The sequence below is a fragment of the Uranotaenia lowii genome, chromosome 2 (assembly GCF_029784155.1).
Source record: "Uranotaenia lowii strain MFRU-FL chromosome 2, ASM2978415v1, whole genome shotgun sequence".
NCBI classification, from domain to species: domain Eukaryota; kingdom Metazoa; phylum Arthropoda; class Insecta; order Diptera; family Culicidae; genus Uranotaenia; species Uranotaenia lowii.
The window spans coordinates 46165518-46184565 of record NC_073692.1 but is presented as its reverse complement, the minus strand read 5'-3'; the positions used below and the strand labels follow the sequence as shown (position 1 = coordinate 46184565).

The 19048-nt window shown below is 39.1% G+C and overlaps 1 protein-coding gene across 2 annotated transcripts in view; it reads left to right on the top strand.

The window, feature by feature from the left end:
• Positions 1-19048, top strand: part of LOC129747837 (RING finger and SPRY domain-containing protein 1-like) — a 58746-nt gene that overhangs the window by 15493 nt on the left and 24205 nt on the right. Inside the window, exons 1-2 of one of the 2 annotated variants that reach the window (XM_055742199.1) lie at positions 7319-7339; positions 14616-14796. In XM_055742199.1, the coding sequence (XP_055598174.1) occupies positions 7335-7339; positions 14616-14796 (186 nt within the window). In that variant the 5' untranslated portion in view covers positions 7319-7334. Of the gene's footprint in view, positions 1-7318; positions 7340-14615; positions 14797-19048 lie in introns of those variants that run through there. The other variant, XM_055742198.1, reaches the window with a different exon arrangement.

Here is a 19048-nt window from a genome sequence, read left to right as displayed (position 1 = left end):
TTTTGAACCACTACCGCCTACGCGACGTTATCTTCGTCCTTCACCCTCCTACGCTCCTCGTCTTACCAGTCGTTTCGTCGAGTTCGTTACACATGCCCGATGACGTTCTCCACTACGCTGTTTATGGCTGTCTTGATGGTATCCCAGCAGTCCTCGAGAGGGGCTTCGTCAAGCTCGCCCTCTGCCTACAGCGCTGCTCCAAGTGTTTGAGCGTAGCCTGCGGCGACCTCAGGTTGCTTCAGTCACGCGATATTCAACCGAGGCTGGCGTCAGTTTCGTATGTTGTTCATTACTTAGAGTTTTGGGCGCATCTTCACCATCACTAGATAGTGGTCTTATTCGATGTTGGCGCCTCTAGAGGATCTGACGTCGATGATGTCCGAGAAGTGCCGGCTGTCTATCCAAACATTAGTCGCTCTGTGATTGCGTTTGGTACGGTTATCCCCAGGTGTACTTGTGTGGGACGCGGCGCTGAAAAAAAGGTACTACGTACGCCCATTCGTTTAGAGGCGGCGAAATCTATGAGTCTTAGGCCGTTTTCGTTAGTCAGCTGGTGCGCGCTGAACCTTCCAATTGTCGGTTTGAATTCCTCCTCCTGATCGAACTGAGCGTTAAAATCCCCGATGACGATCTTGATATCATGTTTTGGGTAGCGGTCGTATTCACACTCCAGCTGCGCGTAGATGGTGCTGATGTTGAAGAAGCGGCCCTTGATTATCACATTCGTCGGTCAATCGGCCACCACCCGATTGAGCGCATTTGCATCTTCCCATCACTATAAAAGGTGTTCCAAGATCGTGTGTGTTGCCGCAGGTTTGGTAGATGGTATTACCATCTCGGAACGCACATACCATGGAGCTCTTCCAACATACCTCCTGCGGCGCTGCGATGCCGAATTTGGGGCTCTTAATTGAGGAGAACGTGAGTACTGCCCATGAAATTTAGAGATCAGTAGTCCTACGTTCCAAGTTTCCAATCGTTAGTCCCTTTTCGACGCGTAGGTCTTTGCCGATTTCCATCCTAAATTTTTACCTCATTATTACAAAATGTCATGCTAAGTCATGGGTTCGCAAGGCCTGCAGCTAACCCCACTATCTTGCAGGAGGACCGTGATGGAGCTGTCCCGAACACCACCAGGACCTTGTTGCACTCCGCACGCCACCTCTGACATGGAGAACAGACGCATACGGAGCATGCCATACCGGAAGCAGCAGAAGTGCACCGAAAATATTAATAAAGAAACGTTTTAATAAATGCCAAATTTTTGACCTGAATGACAATCGTCTGGAGTTCCTCTTCAGCCACGAACGAGACCGGTCGCCTTTTGTGCTCTGTCCGCGTCCTCGACAAAGGCTATTGTTTCTTGAACTAAAAGTGAGAAGTTGTAGCGGCGCGATGAGCCCATCGCCGGTTGAACCCCCTGATGAGACAATACCTTCATGGATGGATCCACAAAACCTGCACGGAAGACTGTACTACTTGACCCTGAAAGCAGCAGATGAACATAAACTTCCACAGAACCCGTTCTCAATTGGACGATCCGTGGAACAGAAAGCCGGAGGAAAAATTGATGGCGCGTTTTTCGAAAAGAAGAATGAATGGTACGTACTGAAATGTAGGAGTAAAGATCAAGTTAGAGAACTGGCAAAGTTAACTTGTCTCACCGATGGTACTCCTATCATTGTCGGACGTCACCCAAGTTTAAACCAACGCAAATGTGTCGTTACCTGCCAGGAAGCTGAAGGAATGGAAGAAAAAGAGCTCTTAGCTGAATTGTCGCCCCAAAAAGTGATAGACGTTCGTAGAATCACCAAAAAAACGCCCGCAGGAATTATTGGTACACCCACGCTCCAGAGTTCATCCACTTTGGATTTATCAAAGTACGAACTCGTTTGTACTACCCGCTGCCCCTACTGTGTAGGAATTGTTTGAAGTACGGACACACGAAGAAGAAGTGTACCAGCCCCCTCTCGTGCAGCAAGTGCAACTTAACTAGCCATGATAGTGCAAATTGTAAAAATCACCCGTACTGCGGAAACTGCGAAAAAGAAGGCCACTCACCCATCAATCGCGCATGCCCAACTTGGTTAGCAGAAACAGCAGCAATACGGATGAGGCAGATGATCGCACCAAAACTAATGGATCCCCCAGTTCCCGATCGAGGGAACAGTTAATATTAAAATCTCCAATTCCCTCTCATCGCCCTCTTCCCTCTCCTTACCCCTTCTGACCTCCCCCTAGCCATAAGAAAACCCCTGACCCTCGGCCAACAAAAACTTTAGCTAAAAAGTAAACGGCCTAATAAACGTATTTTAAATTAAAAAAAAACAATCGTTTTAAATGAATATAAATAACTAGCTGATCCGGGATGCTTTGTTACCCCTCCATGAAATAAAATAAAGTTCTTTAAAGTTCTTGTAATTAAGATAAACTTGCTTTCAAATTAAAAACACTATTCAAAAGCGAACAACTTTTCATGGCATCTGAGTTTCTAGATAGTCTTGAATCTCAACGTAACTTGAATGTTTGTAGATTGAAAAAGCTACCCTTTAGACAAAAGTAAGAGGGATCTTCAATACAATAAATATAACCTTTAGATTAAAAAAACGCCCCTTTTTGAAGCGGGAGAAGTATTTAAAACCAGGCAAATTTGTACATGATCAAAAAGTGTGCCAAAACTTTATGAAAACACTAAGACATTGGTTTTGTTAATGATATGTTTGTTACGTTTATTGGATATGGGAGTCTTCATCCATGAAAATAGGAAGCGTCTATCAATACAATATGAGGCCCTCAGAGCCAAAGGGATATGAGTGACAAAATGGTCGATTTTGAGTTAATTATGCCAAAAGATTTTTCATGTTCCAAACTGTATTTGCAGATTTTTTCAGATTTTTAGAATTTTAGTAGTATGTAAACTTTTACATTCGGAAGAAAAGTACAAATGTTCGAAAAATATATGGAAAAAGGCCATACACAACAACTTTAAAGCGTGTTTTCTCGAAATAAGCTTTAAAACACTTATACCCCTTCGGCTCCAAGGGTCTCATATATCATGAAACTTTGTTAAAACTTATTTGTCAATTCAATAAACCATCTCATTATGTCGTTTATCAATTTTTACAATATCCTTCAAGGATTGTTCAAATTTTTTCAATTTTTGTTAATATTATATGGGTTTCCCCCTCACTGTGGAGTTGGAAGGGGTTGCAAGTATTATAGAGACCATTACCGGTCTTGAAAACGGGTATAGCACAGCGGCTCAGAAGTTTCCGAAAATTGTTCGAATTGTGTCAAATATTTGTTAATTGTGTATAGGAGTTCCCTCTGTTTCGATTCGGAGAATTTAAAAAGTAGTTTAGAAACAATTCCCGGTCTTGAAACGGCAAAACATCAAATTTGACTTCGATCGTGGATTCCGAAAATTGTTCATAATTTTTGTCATTTTTTTGTTAATTTTGTATGGGAGTAGCCCCTCTTTTTTTTAATTCGGAGCAGTTTGAAAGTATTTTAAAAACCATTCCTGGTCTTGAAAACGGCTACACACCAAATTTCACGTTGATCGACTCAGAAGTTTCCACAAATTATTCTCATTGTGTCATATTTTTTAAAATATTTTATGAGAGCCCCCTTCCTTTAAGTCGAAGTCGGTTTGAAGGTATTTTAGAAACCATTTCCGACCCCAAAAACTCCTCAATACTAAATTGAGGTTCAGGAATTTTCGAGCCTGTAGGAAACAGACAGACAGACAAACATTCATATTTATAAGGGAGAATGAGGATACTTGAACCCTGGTTATACTTGATTACTTCGCTATTTCTCGAAACCGAAATGTCTTAGAAATATCAAATGTTCTTAAAATATTTGCCAAATATTTGAACAAAACAACAATGCTGTTATCTCAACAAATTAAAAAAAATATTTTTCGAGTTATTGCACTTTATTTGAAATTTTAACAAAATGTGAATTGAGGATCCAGTATGTCAATCGTTAGAGTATAACCAGGGTGGCCACCCATACGGGAAAAACGGGAAAAGCAGGAAAAAGACGGGATTTGAAATTCAACGGGAAAAAAGCGGGAAAAAGCCGGGAATTTTTTCGAAACGTCGGGAATTTTTGGCTCAGTGAAAGTCTGTTGAATGATGTTTAGTCGAAATAGGTCGAAATAAGTGCAAATGGATTGACAGTTGTTCATCAGTCTCTTTCCAATTGACTTCGACCGATTTCTACCAGGTTGAAATGAATCCTCCTGCCAAGCTGGATCGGTTTCGTTTGTTCATTGAACAACGATCTGAGAAATTGGATTCTCAACTAAATCGGCAATTAAGAAAGCAAAAGAGTTTGGTCATGTTTCCGACAAGGATATCCTTGTATTCAGTAATAGCTGTCGTTTGTTTTACTTTGGATTTTTTGAATAAAATGGCTATACGATCTCCCTTAACTTATCCCATCACTCGGTATATATCGTGCGTTAATCCCGATGTGATTGCACACTATCCATATATTGCCAAAAAACGTTTAGACCTGTGTATAGAAGTACTTGTAGACAAACAACACTTAAGTGGAGCTTGTGCCGATAAAATTAAAGACGAATTCGGACAATTATGTGCAATACCTTCAATGAAAACATTTTCGGGATATCAAAGAAAGACACAACGATTGGACATTTTTTGGATGGAACTTATTGGTGAATCAGGAGTTCTTCAATTTGACGACCTTATTGAAGAAAATTCTAATTTTGTCCCATGGGAACGCGACGATTGAAAGAGGCTTTTCCGTTTACGCGAAATGCCTAGTTGAAAACCAAACCGAGGAGAGTCTGACAGCACAACATATCGTATTAGACGGAATCAACATGTCAGGGGGAGTTACAGCTATAACGGTAACGAACTTGTTAATCCAGTATGCCCGCAATTCTCACTCGAGATATGTCGAGTGCTTAAAAGCTAAAAATTAGAGGAAAATCTGAAAAAAAACCATTGCAAAAAGAAAGCGAGAGGCAGAAAAGGAGGAAGACAAAATTATAATACTTACTAAAAAATATCTGAAATACAATTAAAATTGAAAAATGATAATCATGTAATGTCATGTCAATGAATGTCATGTCAATGTAGGTTAATTGGTAAACATAACTGAAACTAAAACCATTTAAAGATCATTTATCACTAAAAGAAAGCTTAATCGATTTTCGTTTATATGATTTAAAAATGAATATTCGGTATTTTGTTCGGTTTTTTCTGTTGTATGAAACCGGGAATTTCGTGAGACTATGCGGGAAAAATTCGGGAAATCAAAAATTGATTTTGAGTGGCCACCCTGTATAACATGAACTTCCTACATTTCGGAAAAGTTATTCTAGATGGAGTTGTGGAGATGCTAGTCTGAATGCTCAAAGCTTCTCTATTACTACATTTTTACGAAAGTTAAATCAAATAGACCTTTTTTACTCTCCAGAGGACTGAAAATCAACGATTCTTCGCTCAATACTGTTGTTTTATTTTTCATTCCCACAATTATTCAAGTCTCAAATTCAACAATGTTTCTGCTGCTTAGCCCCATGAATAAACTATTTCTTATCAGTTTTGGAAGCATCGGAATGGAACGAAAGGAAACCAAGGCTGTTGAATTTTTCTACCATCCGCCGCCCTGCTGCATTCCATCATCCCGAAGGAATTCCTCAGGCCGTGGATGGATTAAGGTTTAATAAAGTTTGCGTGACAAATGCCTGGATTGTGAGAAAGAACCTCTTCCCCGCCCGGGAAAAGGGGCAGCAGCTAGGCTAGGGTAGAGACGGCGGGCGAAAGAGATTGTTTTTGCCCATATTTGAGATTCAGCGAAATAGGATTCCGCGGAAGGCTTGGCTTGAAAGTTTACATTTGAATTTCTACGCCGCTAATGGTCGGGGCCGTTTGTGAGAACGCTGTATTCCGAAAGTGTAAACAACCAGTGTTATTGCCTCGGAATGTGCAACGTTGGGAGTCGTTCGTTTCAGCCGCGAATGCTTGGGCTTCGAATTTCGTCAACGGAGTTGAAAACTACAAATAATTTTACTCGGAGAGAATTGTTGGTTTGTAAAACTTAATGAAATTAGAAATTATTCCATATACAAAAGTGCTCGAATTTGTTCCATATTTTATGCATAACTTAAAACGAGATTCATCACCATAAAATCTCGACATTTTGAGAGCTCATAACCGTGTAACGGTAACCATCGCCAGTTGCTCGATTGCCACCAAAATGTTCAGAACGAATGTCGGACCACACAGAATCAGCATAACAGAACCCGAGAATGGCAAATCACATTATCGCACTCCAGAGTTTAGCACCTCATTCGCACGAATGTTGGCAAGATTTTTATTTTTTTGTTTTTGGGTCTCTGGCATTGATGATTCGCTTTCGTGACAAATTTTCATTAACGCTGTGTCGAATTTTACGTGACGAGGTACTTCAACGGAGACGAAAAAGTGTTCGAGTTGTTTCACGCCAATTTTGTTTCCTAAGTTTTTCTAATATGCATAAATAAGGACAGAGAGGGCGATCAATACTCATTTTTCATTTCATCGTCAAAAACTATGAAAAATAACTTTATGAAACAGTTAATCGTTCCATGAAGTCATATTCTTTCTTGAAGCGTAGAAGAATTGTATAAAGATTAAGTTCTTTCTATCAACTACAGAAAATTTTACTAAAAATGTTTATAAAAAAAATTTAAATATGCAATTTTTGCTTTGAAAAAGTAAAATATCTCGTCTTAAGCTTGACTTTAAAGAATGTTTCAAATTTTATACATTTTACAATTAAACTAATACTCTATCTGTTACAGTCAAAAAGCGATTGCACTATTATGTGGGCAGATGCAAAACAAACAGAACGGCGACAGTTCTTATCACTTATTCGCTTATTATTCACGCCCCATTTTCCAGTGTTCCTGCATCAGGTGGAGCGCTTTCGTCAAACAAAAAGGGCGGTCATCCGAAATGAAACGCCTGTCATACGACGGCTTAGTCACTCGAGGTTTCTCGAAAGAAAGAAAAAAAAACGACTGACACCCGACGATGAATTATTAAGTAAAAGTTAAGCTCAAAATCAATTAGTTCTCGGCTCGGGTATTGAAGAGGGCTGATGGTGTGTCTGACAGAATATGACAAATTTTACCTTTCCATTTTTTTTTCGCGGCTGTGAAGCTCCGAACAGGTGGTAAAAAATATACATAATTTGTTACGAAACCGTGCGAGTTATAAGTCAGCAGCTCCGGTAATTAATTGGATTAACTGAAGTGCAGCCAAGGAAGGAAACAAACAGAAGAAGGTTCCCTAGAACCGTGCCGTTGTACCATGTAGTTAGTACTCGAGAATTCCACTTGTTGCTTTCTAGTGCTTTTTCCTTTTCCCCTATGTTGTATCATAATGGCAGGAGTGTTTCTGCATACCTTCGCTACTGGCAACAACCTTGGGGTTCCGACTAAAAAGTCAGAAAAATGAAACAGACGATGGAAGACGAAACGCGGGATGGAAGGAAACCTGTCATGAAAATTTCAAACAAGTTTCGATTTTACGTCGACCTGGTTTTTTTTAGATTGCAGAAGAGGCCGGCCTGTTCTTTATAGCGCCGCCCGATCTCAATTCTCTTCAATGATTTGCAACATAAAGTAGTCGACCGGAGTGAAGCATTTACCTACTCACACCACCATTCGGGCAGCTGATCCAGAATCGCGCTTTGATTGTGATTCTTGAATAAATTAGGTCTAGGTTACGGGTTTTCTTCCGTCAAGTGGACAGGCGTGGAACGTTGGCCTATTAGTTACTGTTATCGGCGAAATAAGGCAATTTTGTTGGACACTACGTTTAAATGCTGTTTGGGTTCGATCTTTTAAATGTTTTTCAATTATTTTTGGTTTTCTACTTTTCTAACGTATCATAAGGCAATTTTTTAACAAGTTATTTACCCCAAGCTCTGACTGTTTAAAAAAAAAGCAATATTTTTTGGATTTTGAAAAATGGTGGAGAATCATGGGCCACCAAATGCAAATTGACCAAATATCATGGAAAGTTTATGAGTTGACCCAAAACTGTAATTTCATAATTTATTTTGTTATTTTAAAGTAATTTCAGATGATGAAATTGAAAAGAGAGTTGTGTATGATCGAATAGTTTCGAAAACCTCACTCGCGAACATTTCGGCAAAATTCCTTATATAGGATGGACAAAATATTTTTCATAAACCTTAATTTAAAATAAGAAAACTTTACAGATAGGAAAAACGTATTCTAAGTTCTAAATGTGTTTCAAAAAATAAAAATATAGGTGGCCCACGATTCCCCACAAGCTATGATTTACAAATTTGTTGCGTTTGTGTGACTTATTGATGTTTCATCAAAAATTCCATTTCCACGTAAAAGAACATAACAAAACTAATATCGTAAACCTATGAGCAAGTATGTAAGTACTTTTTTTTACTTTTTTCAAGCATAGAAGAAGCATATGATGCGTATTTAAGTCAACAACATATAGAAAAATATGCTTACGCAAAGCGACGGCAATGGCAGTTGGATTAAGATTTTTATCTCAACACCCATCTGAGATATTCAGAGTGGCACCCGTTTCCCCATGGCCCACGTTACCCCACTCTCTCCTTATTTCTTCAGATCTGTAGATAAGACCATTTTTTCCCAGATTTCTTTCAAATCAAAATGCATTTAAAGATACATTTTGCTTTTTAAAGGACAGTTTGTTTCACTTGAAATCGAATGTTAAAAAAATCAAACTTTTGAAACGCACTGCATCATTTAAACAAGACTGAAAACTGAAATTTGTAAGATAAACGTAACATTACTTGCATTTTTTTTAACTATACTTAAAATACAATCAATTCTCCTTAACTCGTTTCAAAGCTTTGAGTTGCAACTTTTATTTTATTTACATGGTATTCCGTTTCAAGACATAACCTGATGAACAACAGGGCCATTCTAAATTGGACTATTTACTGCTAGGTTTCAGAAGGTTTCACATATGAAATGAACTGATGAATATCCAGTTTAAGTTTTGGGAGGATAATGAATATAAAAGAGCCTTATTCAATAATTCAGCAAGATTAAATCACGGTAACTCATGAGAGGTTTTTTTTTCTGAATATAATATGAACTTGATGAAGCACAGTAGAATAATAACAGAATGTATAGTAAGCAATCGAAACACTTGTCAAAAGTGTCTCCCAACCTTATCCTTTCTAACACTCTCCCAACCCAGATTATTTGCTAGGATGCAGTGGTAACCTCGGTCCTCGTCCTAAAGCACAAATTCATTTCTTTCATCCCTTTCTCTTTTTACTACCTATCTATCCGATTCTATCTTTACTACTAGGACATGGCCGGCGCCGTGATTGATGTTCAATGAGAGAGCATCAGTTTTGTACACTGAGAATGTGCTGCTAATCCCTAGCGCATTTGTTTTGACCTCTGTGCAAAATTGATGGCCTTCGCCAATCACGGGGTAGCATTATTGGTGACGTGAAACTTGTTCTACCGAACGAACCCACGATTGTGCAGTCTCAAATCTCTAGGGATGAAGGACTTATAGAAGTTAAAATCCATCCAAATGAAAAAAAAATCCAAGGCCCAAATAAATGGACTAGCAGTTCATTCATAATGTACAAAATTCATGCTCTCCCTTTGAAAAGGATCAATAACGGCGCCGGCCACGTCCTAGTAGTCAATGAGGAATAAAGGCCCAGCAAACATCAAATCGCATTAAAATGATAACTTTAATCATTGAAAACGTTCCTGCGAATCGTAATTCTTACTAACGCAAGTAAAAGAACGTAAAATCATTACTCGAAGTCAAATTAAATGGTTTAAATCGCCTTGTTGTGTTGTGAGCCTACTTGGTTGAATGGTTCAACTGAATCAAAGCAAGTAGGCTTGTTGCTTTGATTCGGTTTAAATCGTGTATGATAAAAAGTCCGCCATGTTTGCAGATTTTGAAGACGATTTAGTTCCTTTGCTTTCTCCCGCGTGGGTCAAGAGAGAGAACAGCTTTGTTGTTCTCTCTGCGACCGTCAGTGCAACCAGATTGCTAAAAATCAGATGGTGTATTTGCAAGAATTGCCCAATGACAGAGGCAGCAAATATTGTCGCTGGCAACGGTTCGCGTGCGTTGTGAGAAAAAAACTGGTACTCTCTTGCATTTTTTCAGTATGTATGAATATGGTGTTCTATATCGTCCAAATCGTATAATCTTATCGCTTTAGCCAGAAGTTGAAAATATGTTTGTATATTGCCTCCGCTTTGGTAGGTAAATGCTGTTTTTTCGAGTTTTATACTATCTTTCTATAATGTATATGAAACGTATAACAAAGTTGTTGAGAAATATACCTACAAAAATGTTTGCTGGGAACGAAAACCATACGTGCTGAAGTCTGTTCACGTTCGCCGAAAATATCTGGTTTCCGAGAAACTATGCAGTTGTTCGTTTTGCCAAAACTTAAAATACAAGTACCCGCAACATCGTTTGATCTTTCGTCCATGTCGATTCCTGATTCCTCTTTGCTTCCACGAATCAAAGCGGATCGATGTCATCATTGGCGCCGAGTACTTTACAGATTTGTTGAAAAAAGGTCACGAAGAATGGTCCCACGCTTCACGATTCTGTTCTTGGTTGGATTGTGTCAGGTCGAATGGTTGAATCTCCTAAAAACGTTTCCCACACCTTTGTTTGTTCTACAAGCAACTACAGAAGTAGCGAACATGGTTTCGGGAGCTGGAAACATGCCAAGTTTAACGCACAAACTGAATTGAAGAACCCACAATCAGAGATTAAGCGAATGTTTTGTCAGATGCCCTACCAAGAATGTGTCAGTAATGATTGTCGAATGAGTAAGAAACGCTTGCTGAAGTCGATCTACAGTTTTGGGAGAAGAAAATGGGTCAGCAGTGACCATTAAGTGTAAAATTCTGTCAGAGGTTTTAATACTAATTTATCATTTAGGCCTTGTCGGGCCCAGCATTGCTCAGTAGATGAATTCAAATAAGTTGGAAAATTTTCAAGCCTTATGCCGTCCTGTAATTTATGCCGTGGCCAGCGAACCGGGAAAACCGGGAAAAATGGATCTGGATCATTTTCCCCCTATATAAACCAATTAAGTTCTAATATTCATTCATATTCTCTTTTTTTTCTCAAAAGCGATAAAAAATTGGGATCAAAATTTCATGGAGAAAATGTGGGCAAAAGGCGATAATTTCTTGAAAAACCGAGATTTTGTAGCTCAGCACATACCTTTTAGTGCTCTGGAGTGTTCGAGTTCCAAAATATATTGAAATTTTTTTTTTTGTAAATTTACTAATTTTTGACATTTAAAAATTTACGAATTTTTTATAAGCATCAAAAGCGCGAAGAACTTATGTATCTTTCATATGTTCGAAAAAATTGTTTTTCACAAATAAATTCAACTTTTAACCTTTTAGAGCCGGAAATTTATAAAATTATTCGGGGAAAATGCGAGAAAACAGAAAAATTCTAAATAAATGGCCACCATCTTACATGGTTCATTGATAAAATGCCCAATATGTTGAAAGAGATACCAAAAGTTTGTGTGATTCTATTTAACATTTTGCGCTTTTACTGGCAATCGCATTCTTTATTGATTAAAAATTTGAAAAATACAGATAGTTTAAATGTATGAGCTAAAAATTACATTAAGATATTATCACAATAAAAAAGCAAATTCGAGCATTAGAATAATTTTCAAAATTTGCGTTAGAACTCAAAATTTAAAAATTGAATTACGATATTTAAATTTTCTGGTTGGATTGCAAATTCAGACTCAGAGTTTAGATAAACATGCCAAGTCCAAAGTCAAGCTCTTAGAACTCAGCCTCAGGCTCAAGTGTTCAAGACGAGAATCAAATCAAAATTTTAGAATGATAGGAGGAATAGAATTTAGTGGATTCTGTTCTCAAAATCGCAGAGAAAAAATATTAAATTAGAATATCAATCAGTATTATTCAGTTAAAATTTGAATCATAAATCCAAACTTAAATTTGTTAGGTTTTGATTTAAAGATCCGTAATTCATCGGATTTACGGATTTCATTCATATTTCAAATTTCATAATTCAGAAACCAGAGCCCAATTATCAAATTCTGTGTTCGGTAAAGTAATTTTTAATTGGAGCATCATCGTTTTAATTGAATCGAAAAAGTGTTGACAAAATTATCAAAAAACTAGAGTTTTGCAGCAGATGTAGATTGGGATATGAAGAATCGTTTGGTATATGTACTTCACTCAAAGTTGGTAATTTTGGCACCTCACCCTCTGATTCTGAGGGCCTCAATTATATTCTTCATTCTTTGTTTAAACAATTTTCTGTAGAAATCCCAACAAAAATCATCGTTATCAGAATATTCTTACGTTTGACATTGAAAAAAGAGCTTATTTTAGTTTTCAAAAAATCCATCTAGTCACATTCATGTATTTCAAAACAGAGAAAATCATAAAATCTCGATCGAAAAACCGGGAATTTGAAAATGGAAACTTGCTGGCCACCCTGAACAAGGTCACGATCGACGGCGACGAGCTGGAGATAGTCGCGGGCTTTGTCTATCTCGGCTCACTGGTGACCGGGCAGACAATGACACCAGCCGTGAGATCCGGAGGCGAATTATCAGCGGAAGTCGTGCCTACTATGGACTCCACTAGCAACTGCGGTCGAGAAGACTTAGCTCTCGCACGAAGTGTAACCTGTACATGACGCTCATTAGACCGGTTGTTCTCTACGGGCACGAGACATGGATATTGCTCGAGGAGGACCTGCGTACACTCGGAGTATTCGAGCGACGAGTGTTAAGAACCATCTTTGGCGGCGTACAGGAGAACGGAGTGTGGAGGCGAAGGATGAACCACGAGCTCGCGCGACACTACGGCGAACCCAGTATCCAGAAGGTGGTGAAAGCTGACCGGATACGCTGGGCGGGACATGTTGCGAGAATGCCGGACGACTTTCCTGCAAAACAGGTGTTCGCTACGAATCCGGTAGGAACAAGACGAGCGGGGGCGCAACAAGCGAGGTGGTTATTAGACCAAGTGGAGCGTGATCTGGCGAACGTGGGATGTCCGAGAAATTGGAGAACGGTTGCCATGGACCGAGTGAATTGTAGGAATTATGTTCGTCAAGTTATGTCGTGAGACGGAATACTATGTAAATAAAAAATAAATAAAAATAAGTGTTGAGTTGGGTTCTTGGTATAAACTATCCAATAGGATGAAAATCCCATAAAATGTTTTTCTAGTTTCACTTAAATGTAGTGATCATGCATCATTTTGCTTAGGAGTTCGAGTTTGCCAGAAGTTTTCAATCATACCATTTTTGGCACAGTACACTTTTCAGCGCATTTTTGGCATGGACCGATGACATAGTGAGTGCGATGCGATGCGAACCGGCGTAAGCGATTGAATGTGCCGATTCGCATCGCATCGCTCTCACTATGTCATCGGCCATAGAGTTAGCGCTGAGCAGCATTGAAAGTTTGCAACCTCTTGTTTGGATGTAGATATGGTTTGATATATTAAGGAAACATAGGTTGCTTTCACATGTGTGTGCTCATTAAAGGTGAAGGTAAAACCTAAGGGTGCTTTTATACTCAGGCGACAAGCGGCGCGTTGATTTGCGTTGTGTTCACGTGACATACACGCTCTCATTTGATCTCCATGGAAAAAGAACAGACCTGTCATACTGAGCGCTTTGGAAAGCGCGACAAAGCTGATGCCCGGGTGTTTTGTAGCGCGACAAGTTGGAAATCGAATGGCAATATTGTTTTTTCTCAGTTTGAAGCAGTGATTTCGGGTTTTAAGCACAATAGTTTAAAGATCCGTCCGAATTTGAGATAATAAACTAAATAATATCCTCATCGGTGAGAAAATTCTAATAAATTCTTTTTCCCGAAAAAAAGCAAGGAATTTTGTCGGTTCAAATTTCGGCATCTCGGCATCGGATCATGATCCGATGAGCCAGTATGACATACCAATGCGTTGCATTGCTATCTTATTGGAACGCAGAACGCAAATCGACGCTCGTCGCCTCAGCATGACATCAACCTAAGATATGGGACCTGAGACATAAGACATGAAATTTAAGTCATGAGACCTGAAACTTGAGACTTGAGACCGGAGTCCTTATATATGAGCCAAAATATATTAGACATTCACTTCTAACGTCTAACTTCTCACATCTCAAGTCTCATATCTCATGACTCTTTCCTCACGACTTATTTCTCAAGTCTCCTGTTTCATCTAACTTTTCTCTTCTCACGACTCATTTCTCACTTCTCACGTCTAATTTCCTATTTACCCATTTTCTTCAGGTATTCTACCAAAACTGCTTTTCAATCTGCAAGGTTCAACCATTCAAAACACTAACAGTGAAACATATTGACAGCTCTTAAGATGTTTCCAGAAAGCTTTTAAAGTCAGAATCACCCAAAATCATCGATGCGTTAAAAACTTAAAATTCAAAACAAACCACCGAAACATGAGTCATTGTGTTTTATCAATATACAAAAATAAGCCACAATAAACCACTCATCACCGGTCTCATATTTCCTCTACCCATCTTCCTCTTTTGCAGTGAACCGGAGCCCCCGAACTCGATGATTCTGCTTCACGATATCACCGACAAACCGTCCGGTTGGATCCAGCTGGTCAAATCGCTAATCCGGGTGGTGCCGCTAGAGCATCCGATGGGGCCGAGCGTAATTACCCTACTACTCGACGACAGTCCGCTGCCGACCAAGGATTCCGTACTGGAGGTAAGTGCCGCGGTTTCAATTGAGAGAAATAGATACCTATAACGATAACCTACACAACTGGTGGCAGAACGGTGAGATACTTATTTCCAATTAGCAATTCCAAACGGACGGAATCGTTGTCGTTAGACCTCCATCCCCCTCCCCGTTCTTTGACAGCGCCATCGACCGACCGATGACGATGCCCCGGTAAACGCCAGGCAATCTGTATGGTGATAATTTATGATCATTATCACTACGACGCACTCTTCCGTTTTTTCCGTTTTTTTTTTCATCAAATCTTCGACACAACCTTGATCTGATATGCGCATAAAGTTTCACCGGTTCAATTACCGCCTCGCCTCAATTAGTGACAATATGGTCTAACGGTTTATCGGTGAGGTTTAAGACAGCTGTAAGCGATTTTCGTACGGATGTGTTTTACCCTAAACATTCCAGGAGAAGACAAATTAATAAATCCTTGAAAAAAATTCCATACGGCTGTTGTACGAGAAATATATAAGAATTAAAGATATAGACGGAGCATTCTAACCCTAATCCGCTCTTTGAGTGTCAATATGACACTATTGGAAGTTTGGCGGCTTGTAACTTAATTCGGGTGCATCCAATGAAGACAAATTTTTCGGGGACCCTCAATGAATTCTGGAAATCTTTAATTCTGCATCATTACTTTTTTATGGACGCACCCTGAAAAACGCCCAGGTAAAAAAAACTCCCTAATTAGACCTTGAGTTTCAATTTTACACTCCTTACTTAAAACCACTGTATCTCTCTTGTTTCTCAACCGATTTTTAAAAACTTTACAGTTTTGGAAACCTCGTAATGTAACTAAAACATGTCTCAGACAATATCCACATCAGTTTTCCGTTATTCAAAATCTATGAAAAAAAAAACAGAAAAAACATGCTTCGGAAAAAGGCTCTAGATCAGCTACGGAATCTACATCTTCGTACCAAGTTCGCTGAAGTCTGAAAAACATATTAAAGTTACATTATGAGGTTTCCAAAACTATAAATTTTGTAAAAATCGGTTAAGAAACGAGAGAGATACAGTGTAGTTCATAATTGTATAGAAATTGAACGCACGCGCACTGTCACTTCGACTTAGAACTTCCATAACTTTTTACTCTGATCAAATTTTTTGATCAAATTTTCTGCGTAAGTTAGATCACACCATTATATCACAAAGTGAAGTGTTGGAAAAGTTTAATCAATGGGATCAAAAGTTACGCGAGGAACAATATTTCAGGCATGAACCTAAAAATGCGATTTCTGAAAATAAAGAAAAGAAAGAATGGAATGTGTGTGTGTGTGTGTGTGTGTGTGTGTGTGTGTGTGTGTGTGTGTGTGTGTGTGTGTGTGTGTGTGTGTGTGTGTGTGTGTGTGTGTGTGTGTGTGTGTGTGTGTGTGTGTGTGTGTGTGTGTGTGTGTGTGTGTGTGTGTGTGTATGTGTGTGTGTGTGTCTCTGTGTGTGTGTGTGTGTGTGTGTATGTGTGTGTGTGTGTGTGTGTGTGTGTGTGTGTGTGTGTGTGTGTGTGTGTGTGTGTGTGTGTGTGTGTGTGTGTGTGTGTGTGTGTGTGTGTGTGTGTGTGTGTGTGTGTTTGTGTGTGTGTGTGTGTGTGTGTTTGTGTGTGTGTGTGTGTGTGTGTGTGTGTGTGTGTGTGTGTGTGTGTGTGTGTGTGTGTGTGTGTGTGTGTGTGTGTGTGTGTGTGTGTGTGTGTGTGTGTGTGTGTGTGTGTGTGTGTGTGTGTGTGTGTGTGTGTGTGTGTGTGTGTGTGTGTGTGTGTGTGTGTGTGTGTGTGTGTGTGTGTGTGTGTGTGTGTGTGTGTGTGTGTGTGTGTGTGTGTGTGTGTGTGTGTGTGTGTGTGTGTGTGTGTGTGTGTGTGTGTGTGTGTGTGTGTGGGTGGGTGGGTGTGTGAGTGTGTGTGGCTCAATGTCAGCACCTCATCGTACGTAACATTCCATACGACCGGGCCATATATCGACCCTTGCGGTACTCCAGCTGTAACATCCATTTCATTAATCCCTTCGCTTGTCATGTATTGTAGCTCACGGTTCTTGAAATAGCTTTCCATTCATTTGCAAAGCTATTTCGGTGTCCTCATTTTTATAACCGAAGATGCAATCGATGCCCAGCTGACCCTGTTGAAGGCGTTGCCGCACGTCCAATGCTACTACCACACAAAAATGGTCCCCTCTTCTCTTCTTGGGTCTGGCTTTATCAGCCGTTTCGATGACAGTTCGAATGGCATCGCTCTTTTCGAAAGCCGAATTAATTGTTGGACAATCCGCCTTCGCCCTCGGTGTACCGCTGGATACGATTCAAGATCACCTTTTCTAGAATATTTCCAACCGCATCAAGTAGGCATATTGGCCTGTATGCCGATGGGTTCCCCAATGGCTTTCCTGGTTTGGGCAGCAGAACCAGCTTCTGCCGTTTCCAAACCTCTGGAAACATCCTTTCCTCAATACAAATTTGCAGTCACGATCAAAATTTTTCGGGAAATTCCATAATCGCGGCCTCAACTGCAATGTTCGGGATACCATTTGGACCGGGAGCCTTTTCCAGCTGAAGGGATTTGGTGATGTCGCGCAGTTCTTCCAACGATATTAACTCCTCCTCGCTCGTATCCCAGTCGTACGGGACTTGCGGCTAGCTATTAATATTATGTTGAGGGAACAGCTCGTTCGTTATTTCAGTTTATTTAAGTTTATTGGGACTCATTGCAGGTGGTGTGCTACCGTTTTTGTTTTTGTGTTTTTGCCATGACTATCCTGTAGGCATCGCTCCATGGTCGGTCATTGGCATCAAGACAAAGTTTCCTCAAACATGCCTTTTTACTTTCTTTAATTGCCTTGCAGAAGTTTCTTTTCACATTTTTGAAAAGCGGCCTACGCTTGTCTCTCTCCGTTTGAGTTTGTACTCTCTGCATGTTCATTTTCACCGATAAGGTCGATAACTAATTAACAGATCTTAAACAATTGTGGGAGATTGTGAATAAGGAGTGTGTTCGAAGAAAATAAAAAACATACATTTTTCAGAACTTTAGATCTATGTAGAATACTATGTAAATAAATAACATTTTTCAGATCGGTTCGTCTAGCTTACTTATAAACAGGACAAACTTCATTCCTGCAAGTTGAAAAAGCTGCCCTCTGGTAAAATTAACAAAATACGGTGGTCAAATCGTGTACGAAATATTTGAATTGCTAGCAGGAAGATATTTTGAAAAATGTCGTAATGCACAGCAAAACGAACTCTTTTGGCTTCCGAATAGAAACTTTTCGTTGACAAGTCTCTCTTCGTTTTGGAGATAAATAAATGATAAAAATTTAAAAATTTTATGTCCAGTACTTGAGAAAGCTGACGGGCTTAGAGGTCGGTCATTATTTTATTTTTGTCTTTTTTGTCATTTTAATAATTCATTCATTTATTTTAATCGTTTTTGTCATTTCTGTCCACGATGTTAATTCCACCAGGCCGAATGTGATATTACTTTGAACATTTTTTTTTTTAATATTTTTAAACAACTTTGAACAATTTAAATCCGATCAGCTTAACATTTCAATGCAGGGTGGCCACAGAACCGGGAAAACCGGGAAAACCGGGAAAAACCGGGAATTGAAAATCGAACCGGGAAAACCGGGAAAAAACCGGGAATTTAGACCCAAAACCGGGAAAATTAATAAAAGGAAACCAAATTTTAGTTTTGGTTCCAAGATCAGGGATTCCACCCAAAATTGAAAATTCAGAATTATTGTTTAGTTCTCTATGCCAGAATACAACTGTTCAAAACATGTGTGGTAAAAAAATCAGATATGCGATTTCAAAAATATTCGGATCTCTCGTAAATTATCTTTGAATTGAAAACTCAATTTTCATCGGAACCCAAACAGAACTATCTTGAAACATGAGATAAGAAATTCAAAAATTCAAAATTTGTTCAAGTATAGCACGACACTACAATTATTATAAATCCATCAATCATATAAAAAACAGTGAATAAAAGTTAAATTGAGAATTCAGAACTCTTCGTCGGAAATGTAAAAAAAAGGCTAATATTATTACTTTCCAGTGAAAGTGTTTAATTCAATTGTTGAAAACAGGACAGATATTAGAAATAAATTTTCAAATCGTCTTTATGCATGGCACGATGTATTTTTGTAGCATAATAACAACAAATTCAACATCTCTTAAAATTTTAAGAAACGATCTCCTTTCAAATGCCCTTTTGGGAAAAAATTAATCCGTGATA